This window comes from Theobroma umbraticum, unplaced genomic scaffold (genome assembly GCF_002168275.2).
Source record: "Theobroma umbraticum cultivar Fairchild unplaced genomic scaffold, ASM216827v3 scaffold_147.0, whole genome shotgun sequence".
In the NCBI taxonomy this organism is placed as follows: Eukaryota; Viridiplantae; Streptophyta; class Magnoliopsida; order Malvales; family Malvaceae; genus Theobroma; species Theobroma umbraticum.
The window spans coordinates 7,951,505-7,968,622 of NW_018397259.1; the positions used below are offsets into that span (position 1 = coordinate 7,951,505).

Consider the following 17,118-nt stretch of genomic DNA (forward strand, 5'->3'; position numbering starts at 1 on the left):
GGTGGTTTCTATCTATCGGAATAACATTTGGTTTGACTACTTGCAAACTGTATGAAACTATTTCCCAAAATGTGATGGCTTGGTTTGATTTGATTGTTGTATATATCCCCAACTTGTAAGCCATTTCTGTACCTGTGAATTTATCATTTCGCCCTGTGCCTGTGGATGCAAGTAGCTCTTGCTCTACTTGAAACTTATGGATTGATATCTGATTATGATCAACGATTAGTAACACAGCTTTTGTGCTAATCTATGATTCAAACAACGTTAGAACTGTAAACAGCTTTGACTACCATCAAAATAATGCCATGATCCATTGGACTTTATTTTAACAAGAAATCATTTACAGAGAAGTTCAGTTAGGTTCACTAACGGAAATAAGCAACAGGCAAACATATAAACAAACAAAAGCATTCATATGAATGCTGGAAAAAAGAGAACATTACATCTACCAGAACGTCTCACGATTGCAGAGACATGCTATACATCTCTCTATTCAAAGCTCTCTCCAACCTCGCCTCAAATGGTATTGCATTCCACTTCAGTCTCTCATCCTGCACAACCAAAATTATATATCAGTTCCAACATATGTAAGATGCATAGGGATACCAGGAAAGCTCACTTCCTATACCAGCATGTTTCTGCTCCTTGTTCTCGGTGTTCCTTTGCTAGGAGAGCTTGAATCAGAATTTATTGTCTGGCCAGTATGACTCCAGTAGCTCCCAACAGTCCCTATAATAGGAGTTTCATCTGGACTCTGGCTCCTGCGCTTTCTTGGGGATGTAGATGCACAATGTTGTTTGAGCTCTTCCATTGTCAATGCACCTAAAATAGGTCTATCTTCATGACTTCTTGGTGAATTTGTTTTCTTGGATGCTGAATTCCCAACTGAATTAGTACTAGCCTCAGAATTCGGTGTGTTTTCAGGTTCCACTAACCAGCTGGAAAGACTCGTGTCAACAGCAGTTTCTTGGCCTACAGGCTTGTTGTCTTTGGAACAGAGTTTTGAACTGACAGTTGCAAACTTAAAACTAGGCTCCGGACTAACTGGTATATGATATTCTTGCTCTAGAGTGATGTTCTCCTTTTCTTGCTGCTTCAATGGCATGCCTGCTTTTGATTTGACTTCTTTCCACTGAGCAAGATTTTCCACTGGATTCAAAACTGATTGAACGTACTGAGCACCCTTATCTTTCCCATTTCGATTTAATCCAGTTGGCTTGACTTCCTCAATAGGTGATTTATCAACCGGCATTGGACTTGTAACTTCCTTCTCTTCTGATTCAACGTCACAAACTTGTTTCCTAGACTCTATTGACAAAGAAAATAGTGACTCAGATGACTCTTCTATGACCAATTGTGGCTCATTTTCGGCCTTTCCATCCTCATTATCATCAGCTAAATCACCAACTTCTAAATCCACATCTTCCAGTTCATCCTCACTTTCAGCACTGTTCTGATATCTATCATTTTGAGACTTACAAACTTCATATGAAGTACTCAAATAAAAAACAGGAGATCTGCTTCCTTTAGCCGTTTCTTTACTCTCCTCACTTTCCTCATCCTCATGATTTTTCAACAATTTGTCAGAAGACTCAGCAGGCAATTCCTCATCACGAGTCTTCACATTCAAATCAAATGTCACCTTCTTTTTACCACTGTAGTTCAACAGCTCCCCGAGCTTCTCTCTACATAAATTGATATGAAACAAGCAAATTAACACACGCATGCAACATAAACAAGCAAAAAAATACACAAGGCTTGCTACACCCTAACTTACTTCTTCACTGCAATAGGGTCAAAGGGTATCTTAAAATCTTCTTCCTTAGTGGATTGAATATTTTCAATAGCTTCACCTTTCTGCATGGAACAAATTTCAAGAAAGTATAAAATACCCAAAAAAAGAAAGAGAACCCCATGAAGTATAAAGCCAGGAAAGTGAAGAAAAAACTAACCTGATGAACATTAGAGGAAGTCCCATCCACCAAATGCTGGTGTTTTTTATTCTTGGAAGCAGAAAAACAAGCAAAAAAGCAACCCATTATTAGCCTTATTGACTTGATTATAAAAGTTCCTTTAAATATTTCTTTTTCAACCCACAGAAAAGGACCCCCAGGACTAGATAACAGTCTTCATGGAGATTGAAAGAGAAATGAAGGAGAAAGAGAAGTGGTTGAAGGAATTTGAAGAAGGTAAGACATGAAAGAATATGACCGTTGGCGTGGGGAGGGCTTTGTTTAAAATTTGTAAGGGCTTCATTGAAAGTGAGGGCAGATTTGTGGCACTGAGTTTAAGGACTGAAAACTGAAAAGCTTCTTTAATACTTCGGGCTTTAAAGTTGAGGGGACCAAAAGGATCTGGGCTTTTTTCGCTTCTTTAAATTTGTAATAAATTTCGATTACAAATAATAATTATTAAATTCTATTTTTATAAATAATACATGAATTCAAAATTATATGGTGAGTTATTATTACTAGATTTGTGGCACCCCATTAGGTTGATGGTATATATATTGTCACTGAATTGATTTCATATAATATCGATGAATAAAATATTATCACTTCATTGAGTAAATCAAATTTAAAAGTTAGAAATATTAAAAGATAAATATCCATAATTTTAAAAATGTTTATTTAAAAAAAATTAAATGTTTATTTTTATATATTTATAAAATTAAACCGTTGTGAAAATGCAAGAAATATAAACCTCATTAATTAAATGATTTAATTAATTTAGGTGGGTCAATTGATATGTAGATTAATGTAGAGAGGTGATGGCCACCCCAATGGAAGCCTAACCTGCACTCAAAAATTGGGTTCTACCCCACTTTCCATTAGATTAGCATTTATGGGTTAGGGTTTAGAGTAAAAAGGGGCTACCATTTTGAGGTGTGAAAGATTTCAAGATGTACATACAGCAGTTATAATTTGAAATTTAGAAATTTTAATTGAAATATTTTCTTATCAATCTTTTTTTTAAAAAAAAACAAATAATATCTTAACTAAAAAATATATATTTTTCCCATAAATATCACCTTGATAATATATACTTATATAGGTGAATCCCAACTGACGGCCGGCCACCTCGGAGGTTGCTGGAGTCCTATCGACTCTTGTGGGCCGCCATATATTTCGACTGGACCTTTTGGGATCAATTATAATCAACGGCTCTGGTTAGAGGATAACGAGATTACTTCAACTACACATGATTGCATAGCTTAAGCCTTAAGAAGTTAGATTATATATATATATATACAACTAATCTAAAGTGTTACGCAATGAATTATCTAAATACCATCACCTTTGCTTCTCTATAAATCAACGAGGCTCATTGCAATAATTGAATACGAAGCAGTGCAATTAATTTATCGAAGCTTATCTATGAATACGTGAACATTGAAGATAATCATAATCCATACCTTCTTATTATATAATAACCCACGTTTCTTAATTTAATGATGAGATATTAAGGGTAAGTATCGTATTATTTAAAAATGGTTTTGTCAACTACTGCCTATAGCTTGAATTTACTAGTAAATTCACCAAACCTCTTTATCTTCAACTCAAAAAGGTTGCAGTCTTCAACATTGCCAAAGCCACTAGCCATATCTTTATTGGCCTTGGCCACTGCAAATGAGCTGTGATCATGTTTGATAATGAAACAAGTAAGGCTGTTGGGGGGACCGCCACTCTTTGAGATGTGGGACCAGTTTCTTTGGGCATGCAGAATAGATTCTCACCTGCTCCAGAATGACCTAGTTTGCTCAGTTTGGTGTCATTGTTGCATTTCTATCTTAGACGGAACAGGCTGACAATGAAACTTGTTAGAAAAGAGGAAGAGAAATCTTAAATTGTATACCGATAAAACTTCTCACTGTGCATGTTATGTAAAGAGATGTATACGTAAGATTAATCCTAATTTTATTTATAATCTAATACTATAAGATACTGTAATTTAATTAATCAACACTGTTCTACTATAACTTTAACTACCTCCTATCGCTATCTTGACAAAACCCATAATTCTAACCAAGAAAATGAGAGCAGTTTAGCCCTGTGAACAGTCAGAGTGTGTGATCATTTATGAGACATGTCTGCTTCTGTGTTTTGTTCTTTGAGAAAACTGAAACATGGTTAGTTTCCCAAGGTGTTTCCTTTTTCTGCTATTTTGGCTTTTTCTTCCTGGGTTTGGTTGAAGTTTGTACCATTGCCCCTTTGGTCTGAAGATATAATTAAAAAATGAAAGTGGTGACCATACATTTTATTGTGTTTTTCTTTTGTGGGGTGTTTCTGGTAAAATGCTTTAGTAAGATTCTTATCTTGTATTCTTTTGTTTTCTTGTATTCATTTTGTGGCATGTGTCTTTTTGCATGTTATCTCTTGTGTGTATCCTCAAAGGCTCTCAAGTGCAAGGTTTCTCTGTATCATTTTCCTGTTACTGCAAAGTATCCTACCATTTTTAAATTTCAATTTGAGGTTATCACTTTCTTCTTCTTCTTCTTCTTCTTTTTGACTGGTTTTTTCTGGGGTTTGTCTCTTTTACTGATCTGCAATTCTCTGTTATTGAATTTCACCTTGTAAGACCTTTGTATGGTTTTTCCAGGTTATTATGGCCTAGGATTATTTATTTTCTTCCTTCTGGTGTCAATTCTGATGGAAAATTTTCAATTTATGTTGCAGCTGTAAGGAAAAGATAGGAGTGGACCACCAGGCAAAGGAGTTATTAAAGGTGAAGTGAATGGTTGAGAAGTTGAGAGTGACAATTAAGTGAATGTGTTTTTTTTTGCTTTGATTGGTTGGACGTAAACCAACTCCCAGGCATCATCTGTTTCCAGATGAAATATCAACAAAGTTAAAACTATCATATGTTTTCATGTGATTATAGTTGAATGTTTAGTTGGCATGCCATGAAATTCTAGACAAAAGAAAGCAGTTAATGAAGGGTTTTCCTTCTTCTTGGAAGTTGCGATACACTTCGAAAAAAGGGGAAAAAGGTGAGTAAGGGAAGAACATGGAGCCAACAAAGCAGAAGTTTTTGGAGAGAGTGGTTTCCCAGAGAGCTTTACAAATGGGCAGTTCATTTCCGTGCCAAATTTGTGTGGTGGGTTTCCTCTGTGGAGTTTGTCTGACATCTTTGTTCCTGGCTGCTCTTACTTCACTTGGTACTTCTGGGTTTGGTGGGATTTCATTTGCATCCATATCAATGGGAATTTCTCCATTGAATTCAAGTTCAGAGATAATCAGTAAGTTAAATTTCCTCTCTGTTATATTTCTACATATGTTAGTTCCAACATAGACTGTAGCTTTAAAATTTATCTGCTATGTGCATTTTTTCCCTCATCTTCTAGTTAGATTGGACCAAAATATTTAAGGAAAATTCTTATGATGGAGATGGAGCTGTCTATACTCACAGTATTAATGGGATTTTTTGGGTAAATAATGGAGAAGATACTTGGCTGGAAGTTTGAAGATTCAGATGATAGGTGCAGAATTGAGTTCTTATTATTTCGAGATAATGATATAATGTTTCATTAAATACGGAAATTCCTGGTGAATCAGTCAAAATTTGACAGATTGATGCAGGGCATGATGAAGATGATCTTTGGGTGTACTTGAAGCAACTCAAAGTGGGAATGACTTATTGCACACATTTGTTGTTTACTTCTTTAGTTGATGACTTTTGACTTTAGTCTCTAGATAATCATAATTAGTACACTAATGTGGTTCACTTAAAATACTTTAGCTAGAAGCCAGCATCCCAACTTTGGGACTTGTCAACGTTCAGTGGCAAGCAAGCAATGTTGGGAGTTTCAAGATATTTGTTCATGGATCTCGTTTTTATCCCTTTGTCTTTCTTTCTTTTTTCCTGGAAAGAGAGGAAACCACTAGTGAAAGGAACAGCCAGCACCACTAAGAATTTCGGTGGTCCTTAAAATCCATCATCCTTGAATCAGTGGCAATGATGGACTTGCAATAGATTTGCATTTGGGAATTTCTTGATTGTGAATTTGTTTTAACATTAATGCATTTTGCTCTATCGAATTGTAGATGTTGTTACTAGAACAGACTGCAAATTTAAACTAAAAGAAACAGAGAAATGGGTGGATTCCCAGCAAAGGGGAACAGAGAGCGATGATGAGAGAGTTTCTTTACTGATTGAAGCTTGGGGTGCTTTACTAACTGATAAGGCGGATGCAGAAAGCGAGTTCTTGCAAAGGTTTGGACTCAGTACATCCAGTATACCAAATGCCCCTCATTTAGATAACTGCAAATTAAGGGCTCGGGTGAATAAGCGTCTTGACACACTTGCTGGAGCTGAGAGATTTCCTCCATGGACAACTTGGAAGGGTTCATTAGACATGTTTCCAGCAACTGCAGCTAATGAGCAAATTAGGCACTTCAGGCATCAAGCCATATCTGAAGGTGCTTATCCTCCATGGGTATGTTCCTAAGCTACATAATCCCTAGACACATGCAAGACATGATCATACAACCTGAAATTATGGTGTATATTTGCATTTAATTTAAAATTTTGTAATTTAGGCATATGACGAGACATTACGAATAGAGTCAACTCATGATTAATTGTTGGAACTAACTGTAGGAACCCTCCAACAAATACTATGTTTCATTATACTCAGCCACTAATTGTTGGAATTATTGTCCATTTCTTCTTTCCATATTGTAGCTAGGATGGAGCCCTTTTTGTAGCTGCCTAATATCAAGTATAACCAGTGAGATTAAGTTTCTGTCCGCATTGCATTGACTCTACCTTGTTCCCTCTACCTCATTTTGGTTAACCTGTCTGTATTATAAAGACTATTCAAAGCATGATACTAATGTCAATTCATGTTCAATGCTATATGAATACTGTCATGTTCTTTCCTGGAATTAAGAAACCATGTGTTCCTCTATAAAATGATATATGTTTTACTTCTTAAACATTTTAAAATTTGGGACCTTTCTCAGATTGTGGGATCAGATGAAGAAAACTATCCTCTTACCAGGAAAGTACAGCGTGACATTTGGATCCATCAGCATCCAGTAAACTGCCGTGATCCTAGTGTAAAATTTCTTGTCGCTGACTGGGAAACATTACCTGGCTTTGGCGTTGGGGCGCAGTTTGCTAGTATGTGTGGGCTTCTTGCTATCGCAATCAACGAGAAAAGGGTGCTTGTTACCAACTACTACAATCGTGCTGACCACGATGGTTGTAAAGGTATGAACCGTATGAACTTATTGCTTGCTAGTGACATTTTGTGGGAATTAATCGTATGAGAGCTGGCAGAATGACCCTGCAATTTGTATTGTCATGATGTTCGTACTTTAGGATCATCGCGCTCTAGTTGGTCTTGCTACTTCTTCCCAGAGACATCCCAGGAATGCAGAGACCGTGCATTTGAGCTTATGCAAAGCAAGGAGGCATGGGAAAAGGGAATTATAAAAGGAAAAGAAAATTACAATTCAAAGGAAATATGGACAGGGAGGATTCCAAGGTAAGTATATGAGATTTGCATGTACGAATTTTGTATTGACTTGCACTTGAAAATCATATCTTTAAGTCAGGAATGCCCTATTTGATACAGGGCATGGGGTGATCCTTGGAGTTATTTGCAGCCTACAACGGAGATAAATGGGACTTTAATTGCTGTTCACCGTAAAATGGATCGAAGGTGGTGGAGAGCACAGGTACAACTCAAGATTATTTACATATTTAGCTGCCATCTGTTTTCCTTTCCAACATGAAGTCTTTGAAGTATTGATTTCGGGCATGTCATACATAGACACGCCTTGTTTCGTATGAGAATGCCATGCTGTAAAGATGGACTCATTAGAATACCATTCATCATTGACAGGCTGTTCGCTACCTAATGAGATTTCAAACAGAGTACACCTGTGGCTTATTGAACATTGCTCGCCATGCTGCATTTGGGAAGGAAGCTGCAAAAATGGTTCTTGCAACTATTGACAGAGAGTGGCCAAAGGTTTGTTCATCTTAGCCAGAATCTTCCGTCTCCAGGTTGATTGTCTCTCCATTGGTGCTTGCTTGTCTAATGGACATGAGGGTACATACTTGACAAATAGAATGAACAGGAGAGATGAGCTGATGTTCATCCATACTCATATGTGATGGAATTTAACTAGAAAGAACTATTATCATGCATGCTAAATTCATTATTGTTTAAATTTCACTTGAGACTATTGCTAATTAGGGCTCTCATCGCAGGTGATTGCGAACAAGCCAAAGTCAGATATTGAAGAATTTGTATGGTCAAATCACAAACCTTGGGTCCCCAGGCCATTGCTAAGTATGCATGTAAGAATGGGAGACAAGGCATGTGAAATGAAAGTGGTCGAATTTGAAGGATACATGGAACTTGCTGACCGTATCCGAAAGCGCTTTCCACATCTCAACAACATTTGGCTCTCCACAGAAATGCAGGTTAGCATTCAGAAATTGAAAAATAAATAAGAACAAGAATGAATGAATGAATGTGTTGCTGTTATGCATGTATCTAATATCACGAATGATCTAAACTTAATCTCAGGAAGTGATCGATAAAACAAAATCATACCCTCATTGGAACTTCTACTACACAAATGTGACACGCCAAGTGAGAAACATAGCAATGGCTACATACGAGGCTAGTCTTGGAAGGAAAACCAGCACAAACTATCCTCTGGTTAATTTCTTGATGGCAGTGGAATCAGACTTTTTTATTGGAGCATTGGGATCGACATGGTGCTTTCTCATAGATGGCATGAGGAACACCGGAGGAAAAGTAATGGCCGGATATTTAAGCGTCAATAAGGATAGGTTCTGGTAGGAAAATCTGAGAACCAGAGATTAGATAGGCATGTATATCAGATCCATTTACAGCAATTATTTTTGTTTGTACATACCCATTTGTATACGTATTACCAATGCAATATGTAGATATAGTGGCTATCATTTCCCGTAAAATTTTGGTACAAAGTTCCATGCATTGGGTCTTCTTGAGACGAGGTATTTACTTCTGCTCCCCCAAGGTTAAATTTTTAGTGAAGCTTTTGAGACCGATGAGATGAAAAACGACTTCCACCAAAACCAGGAAAATGATAGACTGAAACTTTGACCCAGCTTTAAACGAAAGTTCCCATGGCTGTTGCCTAGACGACAGATGGGGGCAAAAGCGCATGAAAAATGAAGGATTCAACAGCTACAATGACTTAGAATGACAGGAAAAGGAATACCAATCACAAAAAATGAAAATTGGATGACCATGGGCTTAGATACAAGGATTGATGTCCAAGAAAAATTAGAATTGGAACAAGCTATTAAAGAAACGAGGAGATTTTGTCCCTCTCCAATTTCACATCACATAACAATACAACAACAGAAGAAGACAAGGCTCTTCTTAATCAAAGCGATCCCCTAAATCATTCTGCAAATGAACTGCCCCATAATGCAAAGTGGGAATTAGAAAAATGTCAGATGGGTACAGGGAGGAGCCTTACCTCCTCTTTCTCTTCCAGGTGCCAGTGAAGGGGGTAAAGTAATTATTCTTCCACCTCTTCATTCACCTGATGGGCTCCATCCCCACCTTTGGCTGCTGCCTGCCTTTTGTGCTTCTTGCTTTTGGCTTTCTTGGCTTTCATGCGACGTTTTTTCTCATTGGCATCAACCCAGGTATAATCGGATGGTATGTGGAAAGGATCAACCTCATCCTTATACCGGTGACTATCACTATCACTTGACTGGCCACCTCGACTCCCCCTCATCCATGAAATCCATGATGTTGAACCCTCCGATTCCTTTGACTTGGCATCCTGAAAATGAGCTGGACTCGAAAGAGGTGTCGAGAACTCCTCCGTGGGCTGAAGCTCCTCAAATTTCGTGAAAGTGACAAGGACTCGAATTGTTGGGACAATAGGGATGGCAACCTGGAAAAGGGAGAATGAGACATCAACGTGAATACATTGAAAGCTCCTCGAATTTCATAAAAGTGATGACTCGAACATATAAAAATTCTTATATTACTAATGGTATTGTTTTGGTCATTAGCACCACTTTCTATGCTCTTGCATAACAATTTCCACAGATTACTACTTAAAATGAAGATCTTGTACATTAGGGCCATTTTCAAAAGTCACTCATGATTGAAGGGTGTTAAAAGAAAACAGACAATTGAAACTGTCAATAACAAGTTGCGAATTATTTTGCCTCACGATAATGCACAAAGCAATAGCCTAAACTAAAAATGCAAATGTAAACATGTAAATAGTACCCAAAACCCCACACTTGTCATGTCTGACGATATAAATATTTAACTGTAGAGGTTCTGCACAGATTCCAGAAATCTTGCAAACCTAATATAAATGTGAAAAGTGGCTTCTCCTTCAGACCGTGATAGTTCTAACATAACCTAAACATCCAAACCTTAAAAAATATTCACCTCCACAATCAAGGATACTTTTATAGTTTCAAGAATCCAGTCATTTCGAAACATTAAATGCCAAGACACTCTCTTCAAACCTATATTACACACAAGCTTCACCTAAAGACTTGAGCTTGGGTCCATAAGCATCAGCACTAATCCATTATGATAGTTGAGGGAATATTGTAGATCCAACAGAAAGAAAGATGTTACACAGCATATTCCCCTCACATATATTTATTCATTTAATTTCTCCACCACCCATGGACAAAAACTACCTCAGCATTCTATCATCAGACACAAACACCAATAACATGGATTCAGATTACAAGATTAGTACGAGCAATGGGCAAACAACTCCTAAAACTTTCAACTGGAAACAATATATTAAACCATTAGTAATATAAGAATGAGATCTGGCACATATGTATCTCAAGTTTTTCATTACCGTTACTTAAGTATTATTCTCAAATAATAATGAGCTCACATCTACTGTACCTCAACTCACAAGTTACACATAACAGCCCCCCACTTCTGCACTTTTTCAATTTACTAGCCAATCTTCATTAAACAATGCGATTGGATATTAAGACACCATAGCACCAAGGATACCACTAGTAGACTCATTTCATATATTTTATAGCATTCATATGAAGTAAACGGGGTTATTAGTTCGCAGGAGACAAGCAAATAAAACTATGGCCGGCAAACTGTTCCTCATTTTGAGTATTTGCTCTAACCTCGTTCCTAAGATAATTTTTCCTGCTTTAAGATATAGATTCTTTTATATATATATATATATATATATATATATAGACATCATGACTACCTCTTTTAGTCAACTGTAAAACCTCAATTCCACTTCAGTGATTCTTATCAACACTTCTTCCCTTCCAACCACCAAAATAAATAAAATAACAAATATTGCATTGACATTAAAAATAAAGCATGATTTATGCATACAATTTAAAAATAAACTGGATTTTTACCATAAAATTAGATAATTTTTTGAGCATATATCCTAAAATCACCTTGACAGGAAATGTGCCCAATGGCAGTTTAGTTGTCAAAAGCTCCCTTAGTCTCCTCACAGCCTTGACCTTGTTGGCTAATATGTCAAGTAAAGGCAGGAGCTCCTCCGTCTTTAAAGGGAAATCCGGTGTTAACCACAAAACAGGTCTCAAACCCTTTTTGTACTCACTCTCATGTTTAGCATCAGTAATGCCCCCTTTCTTCTTCTTCTTCTTGCTGCCTTTATCTTTACCCTTCTTCCCATCCACTGTATCTTCCTTTGTAAATTCAGAAGATGATTTCTGACCATCAACTTGTTTCTGATTGCTACCTTCAGGGGCCAACTTTGAGAACTTCTTTAAAATCTTTGAATCCTCAGGATCATCACTATTCTTTGAGACTTTTTTATTCCAGCCAAACCAGCTCTTCTTCTCCTTAGCAACACCATTTGATTCAGAATTTTCATAGCACCCTCCTGAACCATTTTCTTGGCAGTCAAGGACTCCATGCTCATCATCACAAAAACCATCTGAATTTCCCATACGAAGTGCTGAATCCAACTGCATTCTTTCCTCAGCTGTCAACACATCATCATACTCATCATTCTCGCCACCATTTGCCAACCTTTCTTCATCATCCACAGAAAAAAGTTCTTCATCACTCATTGCACCAGGAACCCTCCTTGACTTCACACTGACTGTCACATGAAGCATATCATAAACTTTAGCCTTCCAGTTTCCAACCATCTCACTTCTCTCTTGGCGCCTCCAATTCAAATGGGGAACAAGCTCAGCCTGAGTGACATCAATGCCAGGCCTATACATATTAGTTTGAGACATCAAAGCTACTTCATGAGCAACCTCTGATTCTGTTGGTTGTGCACCAGCCCCCTCCAGAGCATTTGTAACTTCTTTCTCCTTATGAGCAAGAACAATCAAAGAGCCTGGAGGAAGAGAAAGATTACTATCCTCAGAAGTGTAGCCCTCCCCTAAAAAGAGAAATGTTTGGTCTGATCTTTGAATGCGGAACCCATCAAATCCAGCAAGTGTCATATCAGCACGGAGATTTGAACCCCGCTTCCAAATACGGTAAGTATCTGATGGTGCAATGCGACCAATAAAAGGAATGACTGAACTTTCAAAATGAAAAGTTATCTCCATGTAAAAATCACGGATACGACCTGCTGAGGCGACAATCCTGGGAAGTCTACGACACCATTTTGCCCAGGCAAGTGGCTGGTAGTGTCGTGCAATAATCATAGCAATCGCTTCTTCCCTTGTGCATACCGCTTCTTGCAAAGCACTCCACCCATGCTCATTCTGAAGACTCCAATCTGCTCCAGCTGCCATCAAAATCTCTGCAGAGATTGGATCTCGCAACCGGACTGCTAAATGCAATGGAGTCTCCCTACCTGGGACATCACGACGATCTATGACAGCTGAGACAGCATCGGCCTGGAGCTCAGTCTCAAGAGATTCAGCTTCAGTATTAACTTCACCAGCCTTGGCAAGCCGAGGGAGTGTCAAGATAATGCGCCTAAGCCCAGCATAGTCACGACGGGCAACAGCTAAATGGGCAGGACTGTGGGAATACTTGGAAAGATCCTCCATTACACTTAACTCACACTTTAGATTTTTATCCCTAAGCTATGATTTCCTCCATCTCCAATACCCCTAACACTAAAAACATAAAAATTAACAAAAGCCCACTTACACCTTTGTTTCAAATTCTCCAAAACAACAACCTTAAGATAAAATATTCTATTTTTTCAAAGGTTCCACAACTGACAAGATTAGGACTTTTAGTAAACTAACTCTTCCAAAATGAAATTGAAGTTACAAAAAACCCCGGCAATGCTGTAATTTCTTCACCATTGTTCAAATGCCTTCCACTTTTTCATCCTCAGTTCCATTTACAGTGAAGTTAAAGCTTCCACAGAGGTCAAATCTGTAATGTAAGCCCCCAAAAAGGTCGCAATAAAAATATGAGCTCAAATAAATAAACTTTCCATATTACCATAAAAAATTTGCTCGCTCTTTTTACACCAATACATAAATTACTAAACTTCCTTTTAAAAAAAAATCCAGACACCTGCATTTTCGATATCGTAAACTAAATTAAAATTCACATATATTTTTTAAAAACAACACCAAAAATTGTCATTCATTCTCCTTTCCTCTTCATTTATTTTCCTTCATTTCCTAAGCAACCAAACAGAAAATAAAAGAAAATAATTTTTAAAAAAAAGACAAACCTGAGGAAGCAGAAGCAGCATCTAAACAAAGATCCGAAACCCGACCCGATCGATTAGGTTTTTCTTTCCCTTTCAATTCGGCTTTAGAATAGATTGTAACTTTAAAGAGAGAGAGCGAGAGAGAGAGAGGGGTTAAATCGGACGGTTAACGTCAATTTCAAGATACAGGATCCGACTGGTCACGATCTTAATCTTTGAAACAGTGCTCCCCTACACAACCCGAGTCGACTGAATCCTCCACCCAACTCGTTGCTTGACTCAGATCTCTTGCTCTCTCTCTCACTGAAAAATCTCTTTTTTTTTTTTTTTTTGCGATTGAAGTTTCTCTCTCTCTAAATGTATCTATTTTGATTTTCTATCCATCCATTTCTTTTTCCCTCTGCATATTTCCAGGTCGCGTCTCTTCACTTTTTCGCTACTCTTCCCCTTTTCCTCTTGCCCTTCTGGAACGCTAAATGCCCCTCGTTTTGGAGCGAAATTACCCTTTCTGCCATTCACAGCAGTTAATTTTGCCGGGACAAATTCATTGTAACTGAAAAACCCTTCTCCATTTGAAATATAATTCCAGAATAATTTTTTTAAAAAAAATTAAAAATTTCTAAAATAAAACACTTATTCTATTTAAATTATTAAATTTCTTTCATTTTCCAATTATTTACTCAGTGCACAATTTTTGTACATGAATAACAGTACCTCAACAACTTCATTTAATTAACCTTCAGCATTCAATTTTATGAGATAGTTTTCTCTTTTTTTTTGGTGGATAGAAAAATAATTATTTTCACTTCCCTGCTGTCAATTTTTTTTCCATGATCGGTCTCGTCGTCACAGCAAACTTTAGCATCCGTACAATTTAATTTGCCCCTCGGTCTTGACAAAATTTACCCCCCGTTGCCATTTCAGTTGGCTTCTGTTCTGTTCTCACAGGATCTCCAAATTTAGTTGAAAGATCAAAGCGCTGTCCGATGCTGACTCGGAATTCAGCAACTGCAAAATCAAAGTATTGTTCAAACAACGCCTCCTAAATTAATTTCGTAATTTTTTCAAAACCTTATTATATAAAAAAACCATACGAATCGATGGTATATTTTTAATTCATTTTTATTAGATAGTACATTTAATCTCGGATTAAATAATTTAAAATGTGTTTTTTTCTTGAATTATTAAAATAATTAAACAAAAAAACTCAAAACAATTTTTTTAACTTAATTCATCTAGGAATGAAAAAAATCGAACAATTTAAACCATATTTGGCAAAGAATATTTTAACTAACAATAAAATGGGATGTGAAAAATCCAATATAAAAGTGTTAAAATATTTAGGATGGAAAATCGAAGTATGGTAATTTTTTTTTTAATTTTCCCATAAAGGTTTGTCTTGGCCCAACCATAAGACATAAAAAAATGTTGAAACCTGCATTGAATTTTAGGATTCAGTACCCCCAAATGTGATGGGAAACTACCACTGATGCTACTGTTTTTGTTCTTTGTGGAAGTCAGAGTTAGAGCAAAATCCCCTACTAATTTGTAAAATTAATTATTAAATAATTTTAAAAGAAAAACGGCCAATTTGTTATCGATGAATTCATTATATACTCATAGAAATGTTAATTAATATTATATTACGAATACCCGTAATTTAGTTAAAAGATCGAAAAAAAGGTATAGGTCTGTTCGATTTTAAATATTATATTAAAATAAATTTAAAATTAAATAAATTAAAAAAAATAATAATAATAATTATGTGTGTATATATATATATATAAGTCGGAAAAAGTCTGAAAATGGAAGCAGTGGATTTGCATCACCCAACCTCTTTGGAACCACCTAAGCTTCACGTGAAATCTGATTGCCCCTCTGTTCTTTTCCAAAGGCCATTTGACACTAGTATTTTTTTTTTCCTTAATTTTCCATTACTATGACTTGTTCCTACTTCCAAATTGCTATCATTTTTTATTCTTCTTGAAAGAAGCCTAAATGGAGAAAATGCATCATTGATTTATTTATATATAAATATATATTTTATTGCTATTTTTATTTTGGTCATAGTCCAAATTGATTGATTTCTTGGGTAATTTTTATCACAAATTTTAAGATGAAATGTTCATTTTAATTCTTTTATTGCAATTTTAATCAATCAATTTTTATATTTTTAAAAACGGATCCTATCGAGAACAATTATTTAATTTATTTAGTTGACGTGATCATTATGGTTACGAATGCTGATATGAAATATTTTTTTTAAAAATAAAATTGTCATCATACGTCAAGTGTGAAATAAATCTTTAACTTTTTTTTTATTTTTTTCTCATTTTTATTAACCGTAAACCCAAACAATTCCTATTAATCTAAGTAAATATCATTTCCCAAAACCAAATTAGTAAAAAGAGAAAAAATGTAGAGTGGACAGTATCATTGGGTTTGTATAGTTGAATGATTCTACAGTGGTAGGCTTGATTTGATATAAATTTCTCACTTAATAAATAAATAAATAACTTTTCTCCTTTTTCTTATTTGCTTTTTAGAAAAGTTAAAGAATTAAACTTTAGATTTTGAATCAAGGATCTTGTTATAAATAATCAATGACTTTGTTCCCTCAAAAGTAAAAAAGTCATAAATTTATATTAATTTTAACTTACCCCATAAATTTCCCAAGGAACTATCTTCAAAATGAAGGAAGCAACATAAACTATAAATAACATAATAATGGAGAAAAATATAATTACAAATTAAATCGTAATAGTAAATAATTTTTATTCACTTCATTTATTTTTTATTTATTTATTTTTCATTTCAGCTTTGAATAATGATCATAAAAATACACAACCACCTACCTCCAATTACTCCCATAAAACTTAACTTAATGCGAAAGTCAGAAGGATTGAGTCATCAAAACCCTACCAGGAGTCCTGAAAGCTTCAAGCTTCAAGCTTCAAGCTTGATCCATGACTGTGTCATCATGTTCATTAAAGAATGGGGTGGGGAAAATAATTAAGAAAGGGCCTCCTTTTCCAATATACTGGAAGAACCCCATTACTCATGACCAACCAAAACAGTTTTGTCTCCTTTTTCTCCTTGTTTAGCTTTAATGTTTGACCTGATCAGTGCCCTATCCCTAACATAGTTTCTGCAAAAAGCCATGCTTCTTCTCTTTACTAACCTTTTGTATTTTATTATGGTTTTGTTTTTTTCAAAAAAAAATTTTTAGGGTTGTTGGTGTGGACCATAAAGGATGAGGTCCATATGATATCAATGGTAGTGAGCTTTGAGCTCAAAATGTTGGGTAATGTCCCTCTTTTAAGCTTCTCAACTAGTACAAAATTTGTGGGGGGGGTGCTATCTTTTGCCTTAACACACATGCTTTGCCCTTAAAACTGTCTCTGGTCCCCTTCTTTCCCCATGTGAGCTGTGGTTCCTCAACAAAAAGTCTCAAAAA

The 17,118-nt window shown here is 36.0% G+C and overlaps 3 protein-coding genes across 7 annotated transcripts; 1 reads left to right on the forward strand and 2 right to left on the reverse strand.

Annotated features, from left to right (window-relative positions):
• Positions 1-296: 296 nt before the first annotated feature.
• On the reverse strand, positions 297-2,275 carry LOC110415480 (uncharacterized). Its single transcript, XM_021427147.1, has 4 exons — positions 1,956-2,275; positions 1,781-1,860; positions 632-1,688; positions 297-554 (listed from the first exon to the last, which is right to left on the reverse strand). Exons 1-4 carry the CDS (start codon positions 2,040-2,042, stop codon positions 462-464), a joined length of 1,317 nt encoding a protein of 438 aa, XP_021282822.1. The 5' UTR covers positions 2,043-2,275; the 3' UTR covers positions 297-461.
• A 1,688-nt stretch (positions 2,276-3,963) lies between these two features.
• On the forward strand, positions 3,964-8,964 carry LOC110414610 (uncharacterized). Of its 5 annotated transcripts, none has more exons than XM_021425880.2 (9): positions 3,964-4,146; positions 4,680-5,242; positions 6,048-6,439; positions 6,969-7,218; positions 7,330-7,495; positions 7,586-7,688; positions 7,856-7,984; positions 8,227-8,442; positions 8,549-8,964. In XM_021425880.2, the coding sequence occupies exons 2-9, from the start codon at positions 5,011-5,013 to the stop codon at positions 8,825-8,827; spliced, it is 1,767 nt and encodes a 588-aa protein (XP_021281555.1). In that variant the 5' UTR covers positions 3,964-4,146; positions 4,680-5,010; the 3' UTR covers positions 8,828-8,964. The 5 variants fall into 5 exon arrangements, with proteins under 5 accessions (XP_021281555.1, XP_021281556.1, XP_021281554.1 ...); XM_021425881.2 differs by having other exon boundaries at positions 3,964-4,132; XM_021425879.2 differs by lacking the exon at positions 3,964-4,146 and adding an exon at positions 4,155-4,305.
• A 263-nt stretch (positions 8,965-9,227) lies between these two features.
• On the reverse strand, positions 9,228-14,089 carry LOC110414609 (Ankyrin repeat family protein). The gene is made up of 3 exons (XM_021425877.2): positions 13,683-14,089; positions 11,449-13,375; positions 9,228-9,923 (listed from the first exon to the last, which is right to left on the reverse strand). Exons 2-3 carry the CDS (start codon positions 13,036-13,038, stop codon positions 9,540-9,542), a joined length of 1,974 nt encoding a protein of 657 aa, XP_021281552.1. The 5' UTR covers positions 13,039-13,375; positions 13,683-14,089; the 3' UTR covers positions 9,228-9,539.
• Between the last annotated feature and the right edge of the window lie 3,029 nt (positions 14,090-17,118).